The 21,225-nt window shown below is 39.7% G+C and overlaps 1 protein-coding gene across 3 annotated transcripts in view; it reads left to right on the top strand.

Annotated features, from left to right (window-relative positions):
* Window positions 1–19,317, top strand: part of samd12 (sterile alpha motif domain containing 12) — a 116,832-nt gene extending 97,515 nt beyond the window's left edge. For 2 of the 3 annotated variants that reach the window (XM_058377133.1, XM_058377131.1), the window contains exon 5: window positions 8,800–13,358. In XM_058377133.1, coding sequence (XP_058233116.1) covers window positions 8,800–8,822 — 23 coding nt within the window. In that variant the 3' untranslated portion in view covers window positions 8,823–13,358. Of the gene's footprint in view, window positions 1–8,799; window positions 13,359–19,099 lie in introns of those variants that run through there. The other variant, XM_058377132.1, reaches the window with a different exon arrangement.
* The last annotated feature ends 1,908 nt before the right edge of the window (window positions 19,318–21,225 follow it).

The raw sequence follows: 21,225 nt of genomic DNA on the forward strand, positions 1-21,225 counted from the left end.
TAGCAGAGATTGAGAACAAACCTCAGTTCGGTACGCAGCTTTGCTAATGTGATGTCATTAGAGAAAGCAGTGGAGATAACATAAGAGGAGGTATGCAGAGAGTTGTGGTGATCTGGGTATGAGGGGAGCCATTTTCCAGGAGCACAATGCAGGCAGGCTTGTTCAGGCTAAATAAATTATCACGGGAGCTATTTTTACACTGAAATATAAATGCAGTAGTCCTCCGAGCAGGAGCTGAGAGTCTATACTCAGAACCACATTAGGGAATACAACCCCTTATCTGTGTGCTCACACTTTCCACTTTCCTTGTTATCCGTTCCTGCATGTGCTCTACTGTATCTTTTAATGCCCTTCTTCTTGCGAAGGTATATTTCCTAGAGCATAATAACAGATTTGATTTGTAAATTTTATTTGTAGGGTGTTATTGGAAATCGTGCATGGAATAAAACACAACTGGGTTTTGCTGTTATAGGAAAATAATTTACGAGTATGTGGCGCTGTGCCCTAAGTTGATTATTTTGCAATAACAGTATGTTGATAAATGTTTCATTCCTTTTACACTAGCAATTTGCCAATAATTGCCATTTTAATGAATTAAAGAATCACACATCATTCTTTTATTTATTTATACTTGCGATACAGTTCTTGTTGTGACTTACATTATAACGGCTGTAATAAGTTCTCTTAACAGCCTTTCTTTAAGCTGTCAACTCCAACACTGCAGACTCCTTACAAAAATGCAGAAAATGTTTCCATATTGTCTCTAAGGTGCATTATTTAATGCATTAGGGTTGTTTTTCTCTTAAGATTGGGTCTTTAGTGGTCCAACATTTTGAAGGATTCACAAGCTCCGCCCCAAGGATCATAGAATGTCCATTTATCCATCCATCCATCCATCCTCTACACCTCTTATCATACTGGGTCTCGGAGAACCTGGAGCCTATCCCAGGAGACTTGGGGCCCAAAGCAGGGTACAACTTAGACAGGATGCCAGTCACAATCACACACACATACACACACACACACTCAGACATCCTTTGTGATCTCCATAGTGTCTATAACAGGAGGTGTGTCCACAAGCAAGCATTTGAGATCAGAATTTAGTTTTCCAAACTTGGTTTTGTCAGAAACCAAGTTTTTTATTTATTTTGCCAAGGCTACAGCTTAATTTGTTGTTTTTTTGTCATGTTCTAGATATATTTCAGGTTACTTGCAAAATTAAATGAGTTAAAAGAAAAAAAATATCGAATATTGCATGTGTTATAAGTATTGTCTAATGACTAAAATCCCCTGTGTAAGTAGTTGTTATATTAATTATACTTATATAAATATATTAAAATGTCTGAAACACTATTATAAAAAAATTAGTCATCACCTTCTGGCCAATCAGAATGCAGCATTAATCATTGTGGTACACACACACACACACTCCACATATACTCCAGCTCTCCAAAACAAACCCGATCAACATTTCTACCTCTCTCTCTACAAAAGTTCTTGCTTTCTAATAACAGCATCTAATAGAGTTTAACGGAGTGTCGTTAATCACTGGCTGGAGGTCAGGTTATGCAGGTTAATCAGGAGAAAATAAAAGCTTTGTTCCAATGGAAAGCAGGTATTTGCCAGCGTCAGACGAAACCTGGCTCCGTGCAGCAGCGACTACAGTCTGAACTGCACCAATAAATCACAGGAAGTAAAGTTTCCTCCCTCTCAGAGCCGATTCCAGCTTCTGTCATCCCAGACTCCCAGAGTGTCAGCTTTTATTCTTCTCTCTTTGTTTTGTTAGTGTTTACAATGAAGCTGGCAAATTAGGTTGCACTACGCACTCTCAGTTTTATCATAAATCCCATTTCTTTTAAACCTATTTATACAGCGGAGAACGTAACTCTGGCTCTTTGCTGGAGCTGTGTTTCATTTCCTTGCTCTCTGCACTACGCTCTTCATGCTTAGTTTATGAGAAAAGGAAAAATGGAGAAAATCAGCAAGAAAACTCTGGCTTAAGGTGCAGTATTAACCCTCGTTCACCTGCTGTGAAGGATTCAGGGTTGCCGTTTTATTTACGAAATAATACTGCATGTAAATACGCACAAAATATAAAAAATACTATTGAAAAAATAATCATGGAAATCATTTACTCTTCTGTTACAGAACTATGTTTCACTCCTAAGCTCTGTATGGTTTTTAAATCATCGCTTCAACAAGAAGTGTGCACAAGTAGTGTGTTCTTAGTGCAAATTGTTTCATCAGACAATTAATTTCGCTGTGTTTTGGCCTGCTGCCATTATTATCAGGAGCTCCAGTATACTGGTATCTGTGCTCTTTTGTTTTGGCAGCCAGTTCATGTGGATTGCTAAATTAAAACAGACACGCAAAGATGGAAAATGAATCATTATTCATGACTATCGATATATTCTCCAGATATTCAGCTGCTAATACTGTACACACTCACCACTGACCACTGTACTCCTGTCCATTCATACAGCCAGTCTATAAACTCAAGCAGATACAGGACTGTTCAAACAGAATATGGAGGAAAAGAATCTCAGTGAGTTGACTGTTGCTGCCAGATGAGCTTTCAGGCTACAGTTCATGGTTTGAGCTGGCCATACACCACTCTTTACATCTGTGATGAGCAGAAAAGCAGCTAACATTGAGGATTATTTGTGAGCCTGTGCACATGACAGCCTCAGATTCTAACACTTTTTCTTGTTGTGAAGATTCCCATTCACTTCAAGGTTTGACATTTTATGTGTTCTCTGATGCTTTTCTCACCACGTTTGTAAAGAGTGCTTATTTTTGACCAGACTCTCATCCACAAGGTGTTTCCTGACTGTTACTGTCACTGTCACTGTGACTCACTGGCTGTTTTTTTTTTTTTTCCCACACCAACTCCAGGGACTGGCATGCATTAATATCCCAGGTGTTCAGCCGTTTCTGAGATACTCAAACCAGCAATGAAAGTCATATGTGAGATTGCATTTTCTCTATTCAGAGGTTTGATGTGAACATGAACATGAACATCATCCTGATCTGCATGATTGGACATGACCTCAACACTCAACACTACCTCAGCAATTACACTGCCGCTCAAAAGTTTGGGATCACTTAAAAATTGTATTGTTTTCCAAGACGCGAAATTAGTCTGAATAGAAAACATAGCAAAAGAACAGGACATGCTGAGTTAGAAATAATGATTTTGATGGACATGATGAATGTTTTCTTCAAACTTTGCCTTCACCAAAAAGAAAAACTCCTTTCGCAGCAATTACAACCTGGGCATTCTAGCTGTCAATTGTTTCAAGATAATCTGAAGAGATTTCACCCCATGCTTTCTGGAGCATCTCCCACAAGATGGATTGGCTTGATGGAGTCTTCCTCCATAGCTGAAATATGCAAGTGATCCCAAACTTTTGAGCAGTGGTGTATGTTCCCTCACACAACCTGCGATCATTTAACCACTGACGCCTGATAGTGCTGAGGCATGAGCTTTCCTTTCCAGAACCGTCAAACTGACTGCCCTTCAATGGTGGATTAAACTTCCAACCTTAATGTGGGCAGCAGAATCTGTCACACAAAAAAAAAGTCCCACCTCTTTCATGAACTACAAAAAAGTGTGCTTTTACACCTCTAATCTGTACACTTTGTTCCTCTAGCACTCAATTAAATATGGCAGTGCTTGTATTCCCTCATTTTGTGAGTCGCTTGGGATGAAAGAATCTGCTAAATAAACGTAAATGTAAATAATTGGCATGGAAGTTCAGGTCTGCAAGTGTTCCTAATAAATTGGTCAGTAGGCGTGAGTTTGTTTCAACATTTTTATTTGTATATTTTACTTTTTTTTTTATTTCATTGTCTGTACCGCTTATCCGATCTATCCTCGGGTCACAGGGAGCCTGTGCCTATTTCAGGCGTCTTCGGGCATCAAGGCAGGATACACCCTGGATGGAGTGCCAACCCAGCGCAGGGCGCACACACACACACACACACACACACACATTCACTCACACAATCACACACTACGGGCAATTTAGAGACTCCAGTCAGCCTAGACTATTAATCAATTTTCTTCAAATTCCTATTGCTTGATACGTTGCTTTGCAGTTCATATAAAAAAGCTTCATCCAAATAGTTTTGCAGTGAGGGGTTATTTATTTATTTATTTATTCATTGATTTTATTGTTCTTAATGTGCCCAGAAAATCAGGTTAAAGTTCTGTGCAAGTTCTGAATATGGATAATGGTCCCTGTATAAGTACCAAACTTCTCCAACTTTAACTCCAGCCCTGTGTGAATGAATAAAACCGCCATTTTTAATGGACAGTGCAGTTTTTTAGCAGTTGAGACTTATTCTGTTTTATTCTATTTTGATGATGCTGTGTGCTTGTTTCCGTTCGAGGACAAATGATGAGCTACTTAGCATTTAATCCTACAAAACTCTCTCTCTCTGTCTCTCTCTCTCTCTCTTTCTCTCCTTCATGGCTTTTTGGCATTTTACCATTTAGAAACATTATGCTTAATAACTAAAATTGCAGCTTGAGGGAAGGGATTAAAAAAAATGTTAGCAAAAATTCTGCCAGGTCAATTTATTTTTTCATTATTTTCTGAACGGGCATTAGTAAAGTTTGAGTGTTTTGCTGTTAAAGAGTCTATTTCCGTCGTTTGAGGTGAATATAATAGGTGTAATAGAGTAGATTCAGCTAAGTGACTGTTCATAAAAAGAACTTGACCTTGAATATATATGTGAATGATGTGGTCCAAAAAAAGAATTCAGTGCATTTGTTTTATTCAGATTAAATAGAGAAAGGACTTTAATTGCTAAAATGACTGCGGCGTTCAATGTCTCGCGGTGCAAAGTTGTGTGATTTATTCAGTCGCTCTTCTTCTTCTTCTTCTTAAAGTATTCTGGTGCGAGCGAGGACAAACGGTAGGAATGATGCTGCTTCCTTTCTTCACATGCCTTTTTCTCATCGTTTCCTTATATGCAGCCCGGCTCGAAAGGAAGCGAGTGAGCGGGAGGGAAGGAAGTGGTGTGAGCGTCGGTGATGAGAGTCAGAAAGTCTGCATAAATAGATCTCTTTACATAACCTCTATGGGTTATGCTGATGAGCCGCTTTGTTTGAACAACTTCCCTCTTTTGTTTGTTATCAGAATCCAGGGCAAGGTAAAGAAGGCACTAAAAGGAGAACAGGACGACCTATTTAAACCCACACACGAGCAGATCAGAAGTTGTGTGTGGAAAGTTGTCCTCTTATGTGTGTACTGATGGGAAATGGGCAGCAGATTTCGGTGCTTTTGAGGGCTGAGGCATGACACAAAGCACAGTGCTGCAAATGTCTCTCAAAATTCTTCCTCTTTAAGTGGAACAAACAGAGCAGTTTGTTCTAGGAGCATGTTTGAAGCGAGTGCTCTTTCATGGACGATAAACATAAGGACCGTGGATGTGTAGTGTCACTGATCATTTTTCTAAACTCATTGATGTTGGAAACGCGCACAGCAGCAGACAAACAGCAAGCCTCATGTTTTTGTAAGAATGAAAAATGTGTAAAGCGCTTTTAATAATAGACTTTGTCTCTAAGCAGCGTTACAGAACATAAGAAACATAAAACAAAAAGTTCAAGATTAATATTAGACTCACATTCAAGTGTATTTGTGTTTGCCCATTGTATTGTATTTATTTCAACTCGGTTTACAAAAGATTCAAAAACCCTGATATTCTTTGTATTTAAGCTCAAATGTATTTCTGTAGATTTGAGCTGATTTGCATTTGGCCACACCCACGAAACTCCATAAAAGGCAAAGCTTACACAGCTGATCTTTGCTGAAATCATTTTTTTTTTATTGTTTACCTGCATCTATGAGCCTGTAAAATGCACACACACACACACACACATAAATATATATAAAATGTCAGTAAAAAAAAATTATAGTATTTAACAGCACCTGAAAAGGCCAGAGACAAATGATGGAAGAAGTGAAATCGATGTGAGGTGAAAAGAAAATGTGAATTTGACATGAAAATGTAGGAAAGAAAAATATCTGCTATCCACCAGCTGATCATAAACAACAAGAATCTGCCTTCTGTGTCCACAGGAAACAACTGCTCCACAGCATTTACATTTCTGACATTTGGCAGACACCCTTATCCAGAGCAACTTACAATTTATACAATTAAGGGTGCTCAGGGGCACAGTAGTGGCTGCTCGGTGGACGTGGGCTTCAAGTTGACAAGCTACTGATTAGTAGCCCAACACCTTAACCACTAAGCTACCACCTCCCTGTGTAACAGCACACTGGGGAGTGTATGACACGTTACTGAGACGCACCAGATCAGTCACTTCTCAGTCACTCAGTGCTGGCTCTAATACAGTGCTTTCATACAGCAGCTTGCTTAATTAAAAGACGCATCATATTTCTCAGAATTTCTCATAATAGATTTATATTGTCTTTATATTCAATTTTTCATATTTAATATCGGCATTAATATGAAACGACTGGTTTCATAACCTACACGCTATTTAAACTTGACAGAGTAATCTGTGTATAGCAGTGCATTAGACCATGGTCTGTCTGAATCCTTCATTCTGATTGGCTGGAAGATGTCTTATCTATATATCAATGCAGATCAGAATGTAAAACCGTATGACTGTCATGAATAAAGTGCACGTGTGCGATAAATGCTGTGTGAAAATATCCACTAGTGTGTGTTGTGTAGTCCAGAAAGGTCTGGGTTCTAAGCCTGGTTTCCTGGTTGAAGGCCTGGATGATCTGTGGGAAGAAGCTCCTTCTTATTCTAAATGTATTATATTTAGTACGTACATGAGTGCCAATGGTCCTTTTGTTTATAATAAAGTTTCCTTTATCGTCATCATCTTAGTTTTGATACCGTATTACTGCATCGGTCATCTTTTCTGACTTTTTCAGTAACAGTGTTTAACCGTAACACACCTATAGTGAAGCTTCTGCTTCAGAGCTCTCAAACATAGCCCCAGGCCTTTTGCCGAACCAGAAGCCGCAGTGGATCAACGCCACCAAAAATACTATCGAGTCTTCCAATCAGTGAGCTCCTCAGCCACTACAAAGGCAGATCTGTCAGCCACGCTGCAAGAAAGTTTTCGAGGAAGAATTCAGCCGAGAGAAAGTGGGCTTGAAACAGTCAGAGGCTGAGCTGGAATTTACTGGTAGACGTACAAACTAATTAGGAATGCATAGGTAGCCTCCAGCTTCTTCTCCAGAGCTCTCTCCTGGATTTCGCCTGTCTCTCTCTCTCTCTCTCTCTCTCTCTCTCTCTCTCTCTCTCTCTCTCTGAGGGCGTCTCATCTGTAATTCATTTGAATCCAGTCTATCATTTCCACCGAGGCTGAGACGAGAGCCAGTATGGAGCAAGAAACGAGAAAAAGATCTCACCCTCTATCTTCTTCATATTTTATTGCACTATAAATTTTGTCAAAGGAAGGTTACAGTGATAAATATCCTTTGTTTTCAGAGGAAACATAAAAAGCAGGCGTGTAATGTGTAACACATGAGCTGCCTGTGTTCCATTATGAGTAAATCACATTGTTTGAGGATGGAGTCAGTGGGGTGAAGGAGACTGGAGTGTGTCCTCTGGCTCGAGGGGGTTGGTCAAAGAGAAGTGGACAATTTCTCTCAATCCCCTCACTTGATTTACGACAGAGACCGAGAAGGAAATTTGTCTTCCGTTTAAGCCGTGGGTACGGAAGAAACGGACCGGTGGATATTATTATTCCAGTAATGGTTCATAATGTCAGAGAGGCTCGGTATGTGAAAGCTCTTCACTGACAGGGAGCATGAAGGAATATTTTTTTAATTTCCGTCTCCCTAACTTTCCATTACCACTTTTAACCCAACACTTCCTTCCGCAGTCATGCCATAGTGTATGCATGCAAATGGTAGCTGTCATGTCGGTATGTCTCCTGGTGAGGAGCAGAAAATTTCTGACCTTGATTCAAGGATTCAGGATCGACCCAGAAAACTCCAGAGTCAGCCACTCGCACCACCTGCTCGTGTGTTTCTGCATGAGATGGAGGGCTTGTGATGCTCTGACAGCTTGTCAGGACTCTCCATGGTAATGGATTTCAAACGCTTGCTGTGTTTTGCTCCGTGTAGCCACGAGGCAGTGCATGTTCTTGCAGAGCGTATAAGCACCAATATGCTTTTATTTTAATATATCTGATAGAGTTCTAATACCGTGAGCTAAAGATTAGGATGGTCCCAGGATGGTGGTGTTTTATCTGGCATATCCGGACTTGTTTTGCTGCTGAGTGTCAGATGGGTCGTGCCTCGACGTGTGAGTCGGGGCAGGTGAGTCAGTGGGGTGCCGGGTTTATTGACATTGTCTTGTGGTAGCGGTGAACTGTAGTTGTATTGATTTACCACAGCAACTGCCATATAAAGTGCATGTTCTCTTTGTTCTATCCTCTGCTCTTCTTCTCTGTTTTGTTTTGTGGTTGTTGTTTTTTTTTTTTTATTTTATTCGACTAAATTCTTAATGCATTTTCTTTCGGATTTCAACTTCTCTGCCTGTATTCATTGTTGCCTCTTTCCATTTCCTCAAACTGTATTTGTTATTTTACATCTAATTTCCCTTCTTCCGCTCCATCTCCCTCAATCCCTCATGTCATTTCCTGTGCGCTCCTTTGCGCTTGCCTTTTCCCTCCTCATTCCTCTACTTTCTTTCATGTTGTTCACCTTATCCCTCTTTCTGTCCTATCTACGTTTCCTATTTTTTAACCTCCCTCCTTAAATCTCTCTGTGTGTTTTTTTTTTCTGTCGTTCTCTGCAGCCTCTTTGGAGAGCTCTCCATAACCCGAGCAGTCCCAGAGACCCGCCAGTGGTGACCCTCCGAGCGTCTTCTCAAACGTTGGCAGCACACACCAGCCTTCCAGCCCAAAACTGAGTCGCCTCAAGCCCCGGATCATACCCTTGTGTCTTAGGATGTTTATCTTTCCCTTTTCTCTTTCCCTTTCCCCTACCTATACACCCTTCCCACCTAAATCCCAACCTTTAAGTCCTCTTCTTCTTCTCCTTCTTCTTCTTCTTCTTCTTCTTCTTCCTGTGCCAAGTGGAACGTCTCTGAATTGGACCACAGATATTCTTCCTGCTAAAAGGACAATTGGCATTGAGAGACTAATTGGCCAATCAGCCCATTCACTGTATGTTATCTTAAGTGTAGCACTTTACCTTTCCTGTAGTGAGTGTGTTAGCTACACTCTTCAGACTAGCATAATATTCAGGCACGCACATTAGACCTTCTAGTCGCAGCAGTAGGGCTACTGGTCACTTTTTTCTACTTTTTTTTCTTACTCTGTATCTGTTTTCCCGATTTCGCCCTCTTTACTCTATAGAAGGACTGCGTAGAGACATTTTGCACATCTGTCTATTATCTGTGCCTCGTGTTTATTCCAATGAGTCTCTTATTGTCTCTTACTGTTACGCTGAACCGTACGTCGTGGGCTTGTTCCTTTCTTCAGTCTGTTTTTTTTTTTCCTACGCCGCAGATCCTTCCGCTCGTCCTTTCCTTAATCTGAACTACACTGTGACTCTGACCAGCTGTCTTAACGTGGCAGATGCCACCTTATCTACTCTCCTGCACTCCAACCCCTTCAAATCAAGGCAGCCTCCATGCTTTGCAGGATTCAAAACAAAATAGAACATGAGAAATAAGGAGAAAGGGCGGTCATTACACTAAAAGTCAGGCAAAACATTATACACGTTTATTAAACGACAGCACATGATGTCTGTTTCGGGTGTCTGATCTGAGAACAGCGAGAGAACTTTGCTGGGAAAATGGACGGTATGTTTTCTCACGGGGGGGAAGAGAAAAAGAATCCTTGAAAATAACAGATGACGTCCTCTCCTGAAGACTCGGGCTCGTCCTGGCCCTGGAGGAAAAACATACATTTTTTTTTAAAAAAGAGAGAGAAGAAGAAGGAATCTAGCTATGAAACAGTGCTATTAAAGTGTTACAAAGAGCGAGCGTTATGTCAGGGGAGAAAAGGATGTTGTACGGAAAAGGATGTCATCACAAATTTGTCGTTCTCTGTCGCAGTGTGAAATGGCCGTGCACTGTTACCTTTATTACTACGAAGCACACGACTGAACAGACATCGCTTAGTCATTTTTATTTATCTTAAACCTTCAATCATCAGAAAAGTCCACATGATACTGTATATCAGCTTAAAAAAAAGCAAAAAATATAACCATTTTTTCTAACTGTAGCATGACACAGCACGTGACTAGCCTTCCAAATAGTTTAAGCAGAAATTTTGTGAAAGATGAGTTCTAGTTTGGGAAAATGAAAGGTTACATAAAGTCAAGGCATGATCTAAAAGTGGGAGATTGCAGCAGATTGAACGCTATCGATTAGACCGTATTGTATCAGTCAACCACTAGGACAGTGATGGTGTGGAGAATCACAGAGGAAAGGCATGTTTCGGTTAAACCACTGGACGGCATTTCATGGCTGGATGAAGCCACTGTCTGGTACACGGGAGAACACTTTTAGAAATGGGTTTTGTGACGGTGGAAATGTTGTGTAGTAATAGAATAGCGAGTGAGGCATATAATTAATCTTTCGTCTGCGAGATCTTAACAGGCTTTATGAAAGTTGCATGGTTGGTGAAGTATTACAGGGAAATAGACGGGTAATATTTATTTACATATCATTTGCCTCTACTGTGAGATGAGCACTGAAAACTGACACCATACTTCTATTACTACTATTATTCAATCTTGATTAGTGGTTTCGACCTCAAGTTTGAAATCGCTACGTTTCGCTGACCGTACAGCGCGAGTCGGTCATAAATGTCTCACTTATTGATAGTGAATTTTGTCTGAGTCCTTTTTTAGGCATTTTCAGCCTTTTTCTAGTTTCAAAAAAATGGTCCTTGATAGCTGAAAGAGTGCTTGCAGAAGAAGAACCATTTTAGAAAATGATTTGATGACCTCTGGAAAATTTGACAGCTAATGTTCCATGATATTACAAAATGTCAAAATGGGAAAGATGGTCAGAGAGAACAGAGTGATTCTGTGCTGAACTTTTGAAATGGTTAAGGAAGAGTTGTTAAAGTTCTTGAAGATGGCTGCAGCTAAGGACCGTAGGCGTATGACGGTTTGGTTTAGTTTTCCAAAAAGAACAAAGGATGGAGATTGAAGTAAGTGGAGCAACATACCTCGGAATAGATGTTTCATATGTACCTCAACTTTCTTTTTACCTTTGAGCTGAAAGCCCATTCACAGTAATGAAATAAGTATCATGTCTCAGAGGTAGAGAGCTGATCTCTGTCAGGTCCATTTAGTCCGTGTGATGGTGTTTATTAGGATTTAAAGATTTTATTTTGGAACTACTAACCGCAAAGCGTCTTGGTGTGCTAAACTAGGGTGATATTTTTCCTCTGCTTGTGACGTGCTGTGAAAAGCCTGAAATAAAAATGATGATTATGAGGAAATGGAGTATTGATGGTACTATCAACTCATTGATCTGCTGCGTTAAGTGGCATCTAGGGCAACATCTGAATCACGGCTGCTGCTTACAGAGTGACACGGATATTCTGATGAAAGAACCTTACGTCTGATTGAACACTCAGACATACTGCACTTACATGCATGCTAACATTTGCATTGGAATATTTTGTACTTTCTTTGCTGATATTATGCGTTATACATTGTTGGTTATGCCAGTGTTGCACAAACCAGCCCGGGGCTGTTCGACTGAAATTCCCAGTCCAGGTCCTTGTTAGCAGAGGTCCGGATAAGCAACGACTGACTTAATGGCGACGACGGTAGCCTTTTAATTTTGAACCGTTAATAATTCATCACAGAAGAAGACAAATGAAATGGAAAAATCTAGAAATGGAAAAGTCAGTCACTGGTTCACTGCCTTCTGCATGTGCTTGGATAAATCTCAACAGAGGATCTACTCCAGAAGCCATGCTGAGTGTTTTCTGATGTTAATCGGTTCAACTACTCGATTCAGTCCACTGAAATACTTTGCTAGACTTCCAGTTGATGGCCCCTCCTCCAGATGGTTGACATTTTTGCTCTTCTAGCTCATAGCACAGTTGAACCAACACTATGACCTGCTTTTGTGCCTTCCTGCATTTATGTACCTTGGTGTACATTATAGTCTTCTGTACTTTATAATTATGAATTCATATAATGATTAAGACACTCGGGGTGTGACATACAAGAGCCGTGTCTAAATCATCTCTCAAATCTGTCAGAAGTACTATAGCTAAAACAAAATCTATATACAACACACACATTATAGATAGATAGATGGATAGACAGACAGACAGATAGATAGGTGGGTGGGTGGGTCAGACGGGCAGTTTGGCTGGACAGATGGGTGGACGGACAGACAGAGACAGACAGACAGGCAGATAGATAGATAGATAGATAGATAGATAGATAGATAGATAGATAGATAGATAGATAGATAGATAGATAGATAGATCGGTGGGTCTGTGGGTTGGTGGGCTCTTAGGTGGATGGATGGATGGATAGATAGATATATGTGTGTATACAGATAGATAGATAGATAGATAGATAGATAGATAGATAGATAGATAGATAGATAGATAGATAGATAGATAGATAGATAGATAGATCGGTGGGGTCTGTGGGTTGATGGGCTCTTAGGTGGATAGATGGATGGATGGATGGATAGATATATATATATATATGTAGATAGATAGATAGATAGATAGATAGATAGATAGATAGATAGATAGATAGATAGATAGATAGATAGATAGATAGATAGATCGGTGGGGTCTGTGGGTTGATGGGCTCTTAGGTGGATAGATGGATGGATGGATGGATGGATAGATATATATATATATATATGTAGATAGATAGATAGATAGATAGATAGATCGATATGTAGATAGATAGATAGATAGATAGATAGATAGATAGATAGATAGATAGATCTGTTTTCCCTGTATTGTAAGCATCAGCACTTTACTGGTTTGTCTCGAATCTGAAGCAGTAGTAAGTGTGAGTTCTCTCCTCCTGCACAATCAATAGAAAAGCATTAGTTCTCTAAAGGCAGTGGATCATTTTGTCCCACCAATGGGAGGAAAAATGCAAACCATCTGGGGCCCTGGTACTGGTTTGAGAAACAACACTGCATAATGCATTCTCTCTCTCTCTCTCTCTCTCTCTCTCTCTCTCTCTCTCTACATTTGCATACATGGCTGAAAACAACAGTTTGATTTCTGCCATTTTGTAGCATGTTGCGTTATTCTTTTCTGCTCTGGTGTATGAAACAGGCATGCAGACCAGACCTTTAGAGCCCTGACTTTCCTCCATATACATATATTGTGCCTAATGATGGATACAGATATTAAAAATGTAATAAATGCATTAATACATTACAAGCATTGGTCTACATGTGTCTTTTATGGTGTGATTGTGTTTGTTAATGAAATATACTTTTCTTCTTCATCATCTTCTTTGACTACTTATTCATCTTCTTCTCATTGTTTTCTTCCGATTCCTCTTCTTCTTCTTCTCCCTCTTCTTTCTCTTCTTCATTGTCTTCTTTTTCTTCCATCGTGTTCTTCCTCTTCTTCTTTTTCCTCATCTTCATCTTATTTATTCTTCTCTTCTTCTTCTTCTTTTTCTTCTTCACCTCTTCCTCATCTTTTCTTCTTCATATTTTATTTTGTCTTCTTTCTCATTGTCTTCTGTGTCTCTTTTGCTTCGCTTTTTCCTCTTCATCTTTTTCTTCGTCTTTGTCTTCTTCCTTCTCTTCTTCCTCTTCTTCTTATTCCTCTTTGTATTAATCATCTTTGTCTTCTGCATCATCGTCGTCTTCTTTTCCTTCTTCTTCTTTGTCAACTTCTTCATTGTTTTCCATGCCATTGTCTTCCATGTCTTCTTCTTCTTCTTCTTGTCTTATTTTGTCTTCCTTGTTTTTGTCTTCTTCTTCGTCTTCTCTTTCATTTCTTTTGTTTTTGTCTTCTTCTTCACTCTTCTTCTTCACTCTTCTTCTTCTTCTTCTTGTCTTATTTTGTCTTCCTTGTTTTTGTCTTCTTCTTTGTCTTCTCTTTCATTTCTTTTGTGTTTTTGTCTTCTTCTTCACTCTTCTTCTTCTTCTTGTCTTATTTTGTCTTCCTTGTTTTCGTCTTTTTCTTCTTCTTCTTCTTCTTTGTCTTCTCTTTCATTTCTTTTGTGTTTTTGTCTTCTTCACTCTTCTTCTTCTTCTTCTTCTACTTCTTCTTCTTCTTCGCCACAGTTTAAGGGACAGTACTGATTTATTTTAGAGCTTCCTGTGATGCAGTCTGCCTCGAAAACACAGACGAGTCTTAAAAGCTGGAGCGGCTCTGCTTTAGATGGGGTTTAGAAATCAAAAACCTTAAATACGAGAGGTTGTGCTGTACATAACAATCAATGACGAGATGGCGTGATGCGTAACCACTAAGAGTTTCATTCCTCTTTCACCACAACAATTAAAGAACAACTTGTACCTTCTATCAGTTTATAGCCACATTTAATGATGTGCAACATCCTTATAACAAGTACGTTCCTCTTATCACTTGAATTATTCACTCAACAGCTTCTCCCTTCTCTCTCTCTTGAAGTTAATACGACAAAAAAAACATCTGAGAATGAGAAAAGGAGCTCATTAAAGGTTAAATAAATATATCTGAAAGACTTTTTTCTTAAATAACTACATATTTTTAATGTAACGTTTCTGGTACTACAGATTTGAAGCTAAGCAATGAGTTCTCATTCATTCTAGTTCTCTCTTTATTCCATATTACTGGGGGAAAAAATTCAAATATTATAATTTTATGATACTTTATTATAGCCTAAGATGATATAGAGTAGTCACTTTAGATCAGATCGTGTATTAAACTGATTAAACGTGTTCATAAAACACTGTGATTTGCCTCGCAAGGAGAAAATAGTTGAGTCAGAGCTGCCATTGGAGAAAATAAATCAATAGCTTTTAACCAATCAGATTCGAGAATTCAGCAGCACTGCACTATAAATAGCAGTATGGCGTTTTTTTTTTTTTTTGATGATTTGATTATTATAGATCAAGAAACACTTTAATTCAGTCCCATGTTTGGTCAGTCTGCATTAGCTGGCTTTGCTACATACTTTTAATATAATACAATAACACCAGGGAAGAGTAGATGCTGTTTAACTGGGTTACGTGTGTTCTCAGGGAGGTGGGATATCCTTTAAAACAACATACATTCTCCCCTGGGTGTTGGGTTTATCTACACAGTACACTGAAATTGACCTGGACACACACACACACACACACAAGGCTTAACTCATTTTGCTGATGGAGTGAATTGAGGCTAGCTGGAAAGAGGCTTAGAGCTGAGCAGAACGAAAGAGACGATCATCCATTACTGCGACTCTGGCAGAGACACTTATCTCCTCATATCTCATTTTTATCTCCTGTCTCTGTTTTTGTCTCACTCCTTCCATCTCTCTTTGTGTCACTCTGTGCCACATAAGCAATGTTGCTTTATTCTATTTGTATTCGCTATACATGGAGCAAGTGCGTTCTTGTTTTTTCCTTTTCCATCATTATCTTTTTTCCCCTTCCTTCTCTCTGAGCTCCTCTCGTCTTTCTCTTTCTGTCTTTCTCTCACTGTGGATGGTGTGAACTCAGGAGGCATCTACACACCATCAAATGAATTAAATATCACAGGCACCCTGAGAGCTTGCCAAATTCAGAGAAGCCAGGTGTGTGTGCGTGTGTGTATGTGTGTGTGTGTGCTTCAGGTAAGCTAAAACATCTAATTCAACAGGGACAGCTCGGGCATCTGATTTCTCTTCTGTGAAATTTCACACATTTATAGAAAAATATTTTTAACTTAACGCTAGTTTGTCATGGTTCTTTTTCACGCCTGATCTTTTAGTATTAATCTCTCTTTTTTTTTTCTCACTGTCTTTTAAACAAGTGTTTTGATTCTCTCTGTTTCTAGAATGTTCCCTGCATCTCTGTCTGTATTGCACTTAAAAGGAGTCCCCTGATATCCACAGATGGTCTGTATCAGGAGAATATTTGGACCCATATCCCATAGCTGCTTCAAGAATGTTCAATATCCTAAGCCACGTGTACACACTAGGAGGAACTTTACAGTGGAAAAAGGCAGTTTAAAAGCTGAATATGTGGTGCTCATCTTTATAGCTACAGCTACACCTTTTTCAGCCTACACACACACACACACACACACAGTATCACTCCACTTAAAATTCTTTCACATTATATTGATGGAGTGTGTGTTGGCGTTCTAATGTACATCCAGTCTCATGTCCAAGAGTGTGTGTGCGACTTGTACTTATGACTTGGCGATACCTGGCAGTCACCTCTGCCCAGTTAAGCAGCCCAGTAGGGAATCTATGCACTTTCAGCAGCCTCCAGGCGCCACTAACTTCAATAGAGTGCTGTGAGCGCGCTCATTAAAGCCTGCATGGCCACTAAAACCCTTCCTTCTCCTCCCCCTAACTCTCTCTCTCTTTCTCTCTCCCAACAGCTTTAACCTCTCTTACCAATAATGAGGAGCTCATGCTGGCACTGTGTGTCATTAGCGCCACCCCACACACACACACACACACACACAGCTGCCTCTCACTCTCATTGTGTCCACTAACTGTAACCGGTTGTGTGGAGGTTCCTGCTGCAACAAACCTTGTTTAGCTTTGAGAGCATGTGGTTCAGCTGGTACTGGAAAATTGGTCCACCATTTCAGGCAAAGTGCCCCATAGTTCCATCCATCCGTTTTTCTCTAGCGATTACATGGTCTTTGGGAACCTGTGGCCTCTCTCAAGAGACTCGGGGCAAAAGGTGGAGACACTCTAGATGGCATGCCAACCCATTACAGGACACAATCACACACTACAGACAATTTAGAGATGCCAATCAGCCTACCACACATACCTTTGGACTGAGAATGAAACCAGAGAAAGCAGAGAAAACCCTGAGGCATGGGGTGAACGGAAATTCCAGACACAGGGCAGAGGTGGGAGTCAAACCCCCAAGCCAGGAGATGTGAGGCAAATGTGCCAGCAACTAAGCCACTCTGGCTGTACCCCTTGTTTGTGGAGTTCCATTTAATATAAATTCAATGGGCAGCAATGGTTTCAATGTAGAGTTTGTATCAGTTGTATCATAAATTCAATGGATATCAATAGATATCCAGCTAACCATCAGCCAGCCAGTTGTCAGTGTGGACTATTTCCATCCATAATAAAACTACAGCATATATTAGCAGGAAAAGTAGTGTCTCCTTCCTCCTAGTGCCTAGCTTGCTCTATAATGAGCAACAATTTAGATCAAAGTTTTCGACTTTTAGCTCTGGTAAGCTACACCTCTTCTCTCTTCTTAAAGAGAGAGCAATTTGCCAAGAAATGAATTTTTTATTGCAACACGTCCACGAGACGTTTAATGAAACGTTATTCCACAATACATCGCAAGCACACTGGATGCCGTGGTGAGAAAATCCACAAGGCAAGTTAGTTCCTGTTATCTATGTTATCGTTATAGCAACTATAAACAGTCATTCTGTTATTTTTTTTTAATGTAATAACACCAGAACAACCACTTCTCATGTTTCTGAGAAACCAGAAAGCAGAAATCTCTCATCAAAACTTTCTCATGGCAGAAAACGTCCAGACTGTCAGACAAAGCACTGACACTGGAAACTCCTTCCATGAATCTTAAATAAACATCTCAAATGATTAAAAGACAACAATTATAAGATCTGTGCTGTTAGAGAAAATGATTTAACATTCTTACTTATTAAGAATTCAACAGCAGTGTTTTATAACATGTCATAATCTTTTTAGCTGTTATTGAGGTGAGTTTGGGAAATATGTATAATACTTAATACACAATAGGAGTTACACATAAGGGACATGACCTTATGGTATAATCTGATCATGATTATACCATGGAAAATTATTCAGTTGATGACATAGAACGTTGAGCAAGTGCAGAAGGAGTTCCTGGAAAAGAAGTTCTCTTACTCAACGTTTGCTTAGTCAGCCTCCTCTAAGAGCATAACGTCTGCAATACGTCTCTATTATTACCTCCTTACGCTTCCAGGAACCGCCCATGACTCCACACTTCCATTCCTCACTTTCATGAATACAAACGATTCGTTTCTCTAGAACCTCTCCCATTCGTTTCTCTATAACTAACGAACAATATGCTTGGCATTGAATAAATAGATTTATTTTCAGTACAGCTGGTCTGCTTTTATTACATCAACCTAAATTCGAGTTGGGAAACTAGGTTTCCTGAGCCAACATGTCACAACCATGATTTCCACTATGTACCTAAGAAACGTGCAAGCATGCACACCCTATGTAGAAACTAAAAGACACAAAGACAGCTGTCCAAGATCTGATGTGTCATCACTAGATGTTCAGATCTGCCATCCCTCTCTCTTTTCCTCCTTTTTTTTTTCTCTCTTAGACATGTCTGTACAAGCGCCCTGGCCTTGCGCCAGCCATAAGTGAAGAAGATGACTCACATTTATTGCAATCAGATGAGAGTAGAATTGCCCTCAACAGCTTTCACGCAGTGGATATGGGTGCTGATGATGATTCGTACTTACCTTAAGAGGACTATGAGCACATTATATTAACAATACATGAAAGAAAAGGGTTTTTTTTTTGCTTGAAATCATTTTATTAAAATGCAGACATTGAGTATAAACAATTTTATAACCATTCAATGTATTTATTATTATACAAAAGGCCTTTTCATGCTGTTCTTAACCCCAGATAATAATAATAATAATAATAATAATAATAATAATAATAAACTAATAATAATAATTATTATTATTGTTGTTGTTGTTATTATTATTATTATTATTATTATTATTATTATTATTATTATTATTATTATTATTATTAAGTTACTGATGCATACAAAGTAAGTATATTCCTCCAATCATGTCTCTATCTTTATATGTAACCAAGTGTTTGTTCCAGCAGGTTAAAGATATAGGATATCCCATACCTCTCAGAGATGGGTAGTGTTCCTATTCGTTCATTTATTCACTTTCACTCACTTTCATTTACTGCTTTATCCTGCTTAGGGTTGTTGTGGATCCTGTGACCACTGGCTGTAAGGTGGGAACATAACCGGTCTATCAAACTGTGGCACTAGGCACATCTAATCTAGGGGCAGTTTATCTTAGCCAATCCACCCACTGTTTTTGGGAGATATGAGGAAATTGAAGTACCAGGAGAAAACCTACACAGACAAGTGGAGAGAACAAGCAGAGAATCTCCACACAATCACACTAACTCAAGAACCCGGATACCTAGAGCTGTAAAGCAGCATTGCAACCTGCTGCACCACCATGATATCTGTTTGTATAATTATTTGTGATATTTGTGAAATTTCCCTTAGGGGATCAATAAAGTATTCTGATTCTGATATTTTGTTTGTTGTATACATGATTACTTATTTAACCCCATGTTCGTTATTCATCACATATCACTTTGACACTTATTAATACATTTTATTATTATTATTATTATTATTATTATTAAGGGCCTCCCCACTTTACCATTCCTTTTCTTTCAACATTAATGGAATAGAAACATGTTGAAGCTCATGATGTTATCTGTCTGGAGTCAGGGGTATTAATTAAGTCCATTTGATGTGCCTTGACAGACAATGGCTTCCCTCACAGACTCCTGGCCCAGTGCTGTTAGAGCATTTTCATCACAAAGCCACCATTGTTTTGTACAAATGTGCTGTTATTTCCCAATCCATCCCCTCAACCACAAAGCATCCTGCACCCATTTCATACTTGTGTCTCATCTAAATCCCCTTGTATACCTTTACGTCTTATGGGTTTGAATTTCTTCTGTTTTGTGTCTCTGTAGAAGTGTGGGAGATTAATCATGGGGAGTTTGGATGTGGCATATTGTTAATGCTCCTGTCAGATTTTGATGTTGTGAGCATGTGTGGGCCAGGCAGTGTGCCCGATGAAAGGGCAGGGGTGTGTTTGTGTGAGCGCGTGTTTGCGTGAGGGGTCTGCAGGGTCTGGCAGGCCAGCTGGAAGCTTTTTAAGCCCTGGGAGCAAGTCTATCTCCTGGGGCATCAGGCTTGGCACAGGGCTGGGTGGAGCAAAACTTGCAGCTCTGCTACATCATCCTAGATCAAGCAGCTCAGCAACAACCACCGAGTGAGACTTTTCAGCGAGCAGATAACCAGGGACATGGATGATTACCACAGATGTGTAATTACACCTCAGGTTTTGTTTTTTGTTTCTGCTTTTTTTGAGAGGAGGTGAATGAGGATCAAGGCTACATAATTCACTAGAGATGTTATAATCATTTCTGTTTTGGGGATCTTTTTTAAAAAAAAATGCATTTAAATTCCATCAGTGGTTTTCTAGTCAAATAAATTCAGATAATAATCACGCCTTCATATAGATTTACCTGCGTAGACATTTAGCTGAAAAGCATATCCTCATGCTAGCACAAACAGGCCCTGCTTTGAGAAGATCATGAAGCTACAAGGGAGGGTTTTTTTTTTCAGTTGTTCAGGCAGCCAGGGAAAGTTCATTCTACCACCTTGGTGTCAGGACAGAGAACAGCGTTCATACATCTGCTTTATGTCTTGAAGGATGGAGGGTCATGTCGAGCTGGCTTGTGGCTTAAAGGGAATTTGATGCATGGTTCAGTGTTTTCAGGAACATGGGATCTTAACTGGGAGGTTTTTTCATGTTTGTAAGCAAGCATAAGTGCTTAAAATCTTATCTGAGCAGCTATAGGAAGCTGGATAGGAGTTGGAATGCAGTAGTGAAGTGATATGGGAGAACTTGGCTGGGATCAACAAGAAGACATGCAGCCAGTGGCTCACTGGTTAAAGCTCTGTGTTAATGAACAGAAGGTTTATGATTCAAGCCCCAGCACTGTCAAGCTGACACTGTTGGGCCCTTGAGCAAGGCCCTTAACCCTGTCTGCTCTAGAGTGCTGTATCACGGCTGACCCTGTGCTCTGACCCCCAACCTCCTAACAAGCTGGAATATGCGAAGAAAAGACTTGTGCTGTAATGTATATGTGAATACAGTTAAAGCTTTCTTCTTCGTTCTGGATCAGCTGCTGGAACTGATGGGATGCCAGGAGTGAGTTGCAGTAGTCCAGTCTTCAAACTACAAGCAACCGAACAAGCACCTGGCTGGCCTCTGTGAAACGAAAAAGTCCA

This window comes from Hemibagrus wyckioides, linkage group LG24 (assembly GCF_019097595.1).
Source record: "Hemibagrus wyckioides isolate EC202008001 linkage group LG24, SWU_Hwy_1.0, whole genome shotgun sequence".
Lineage (NCBI taxonomy): Eukaryota > Metazoa > Chordata > Actinopteri > Siluriformes > Bagridae > Hemibagrus > Hemibagrus wyckioides.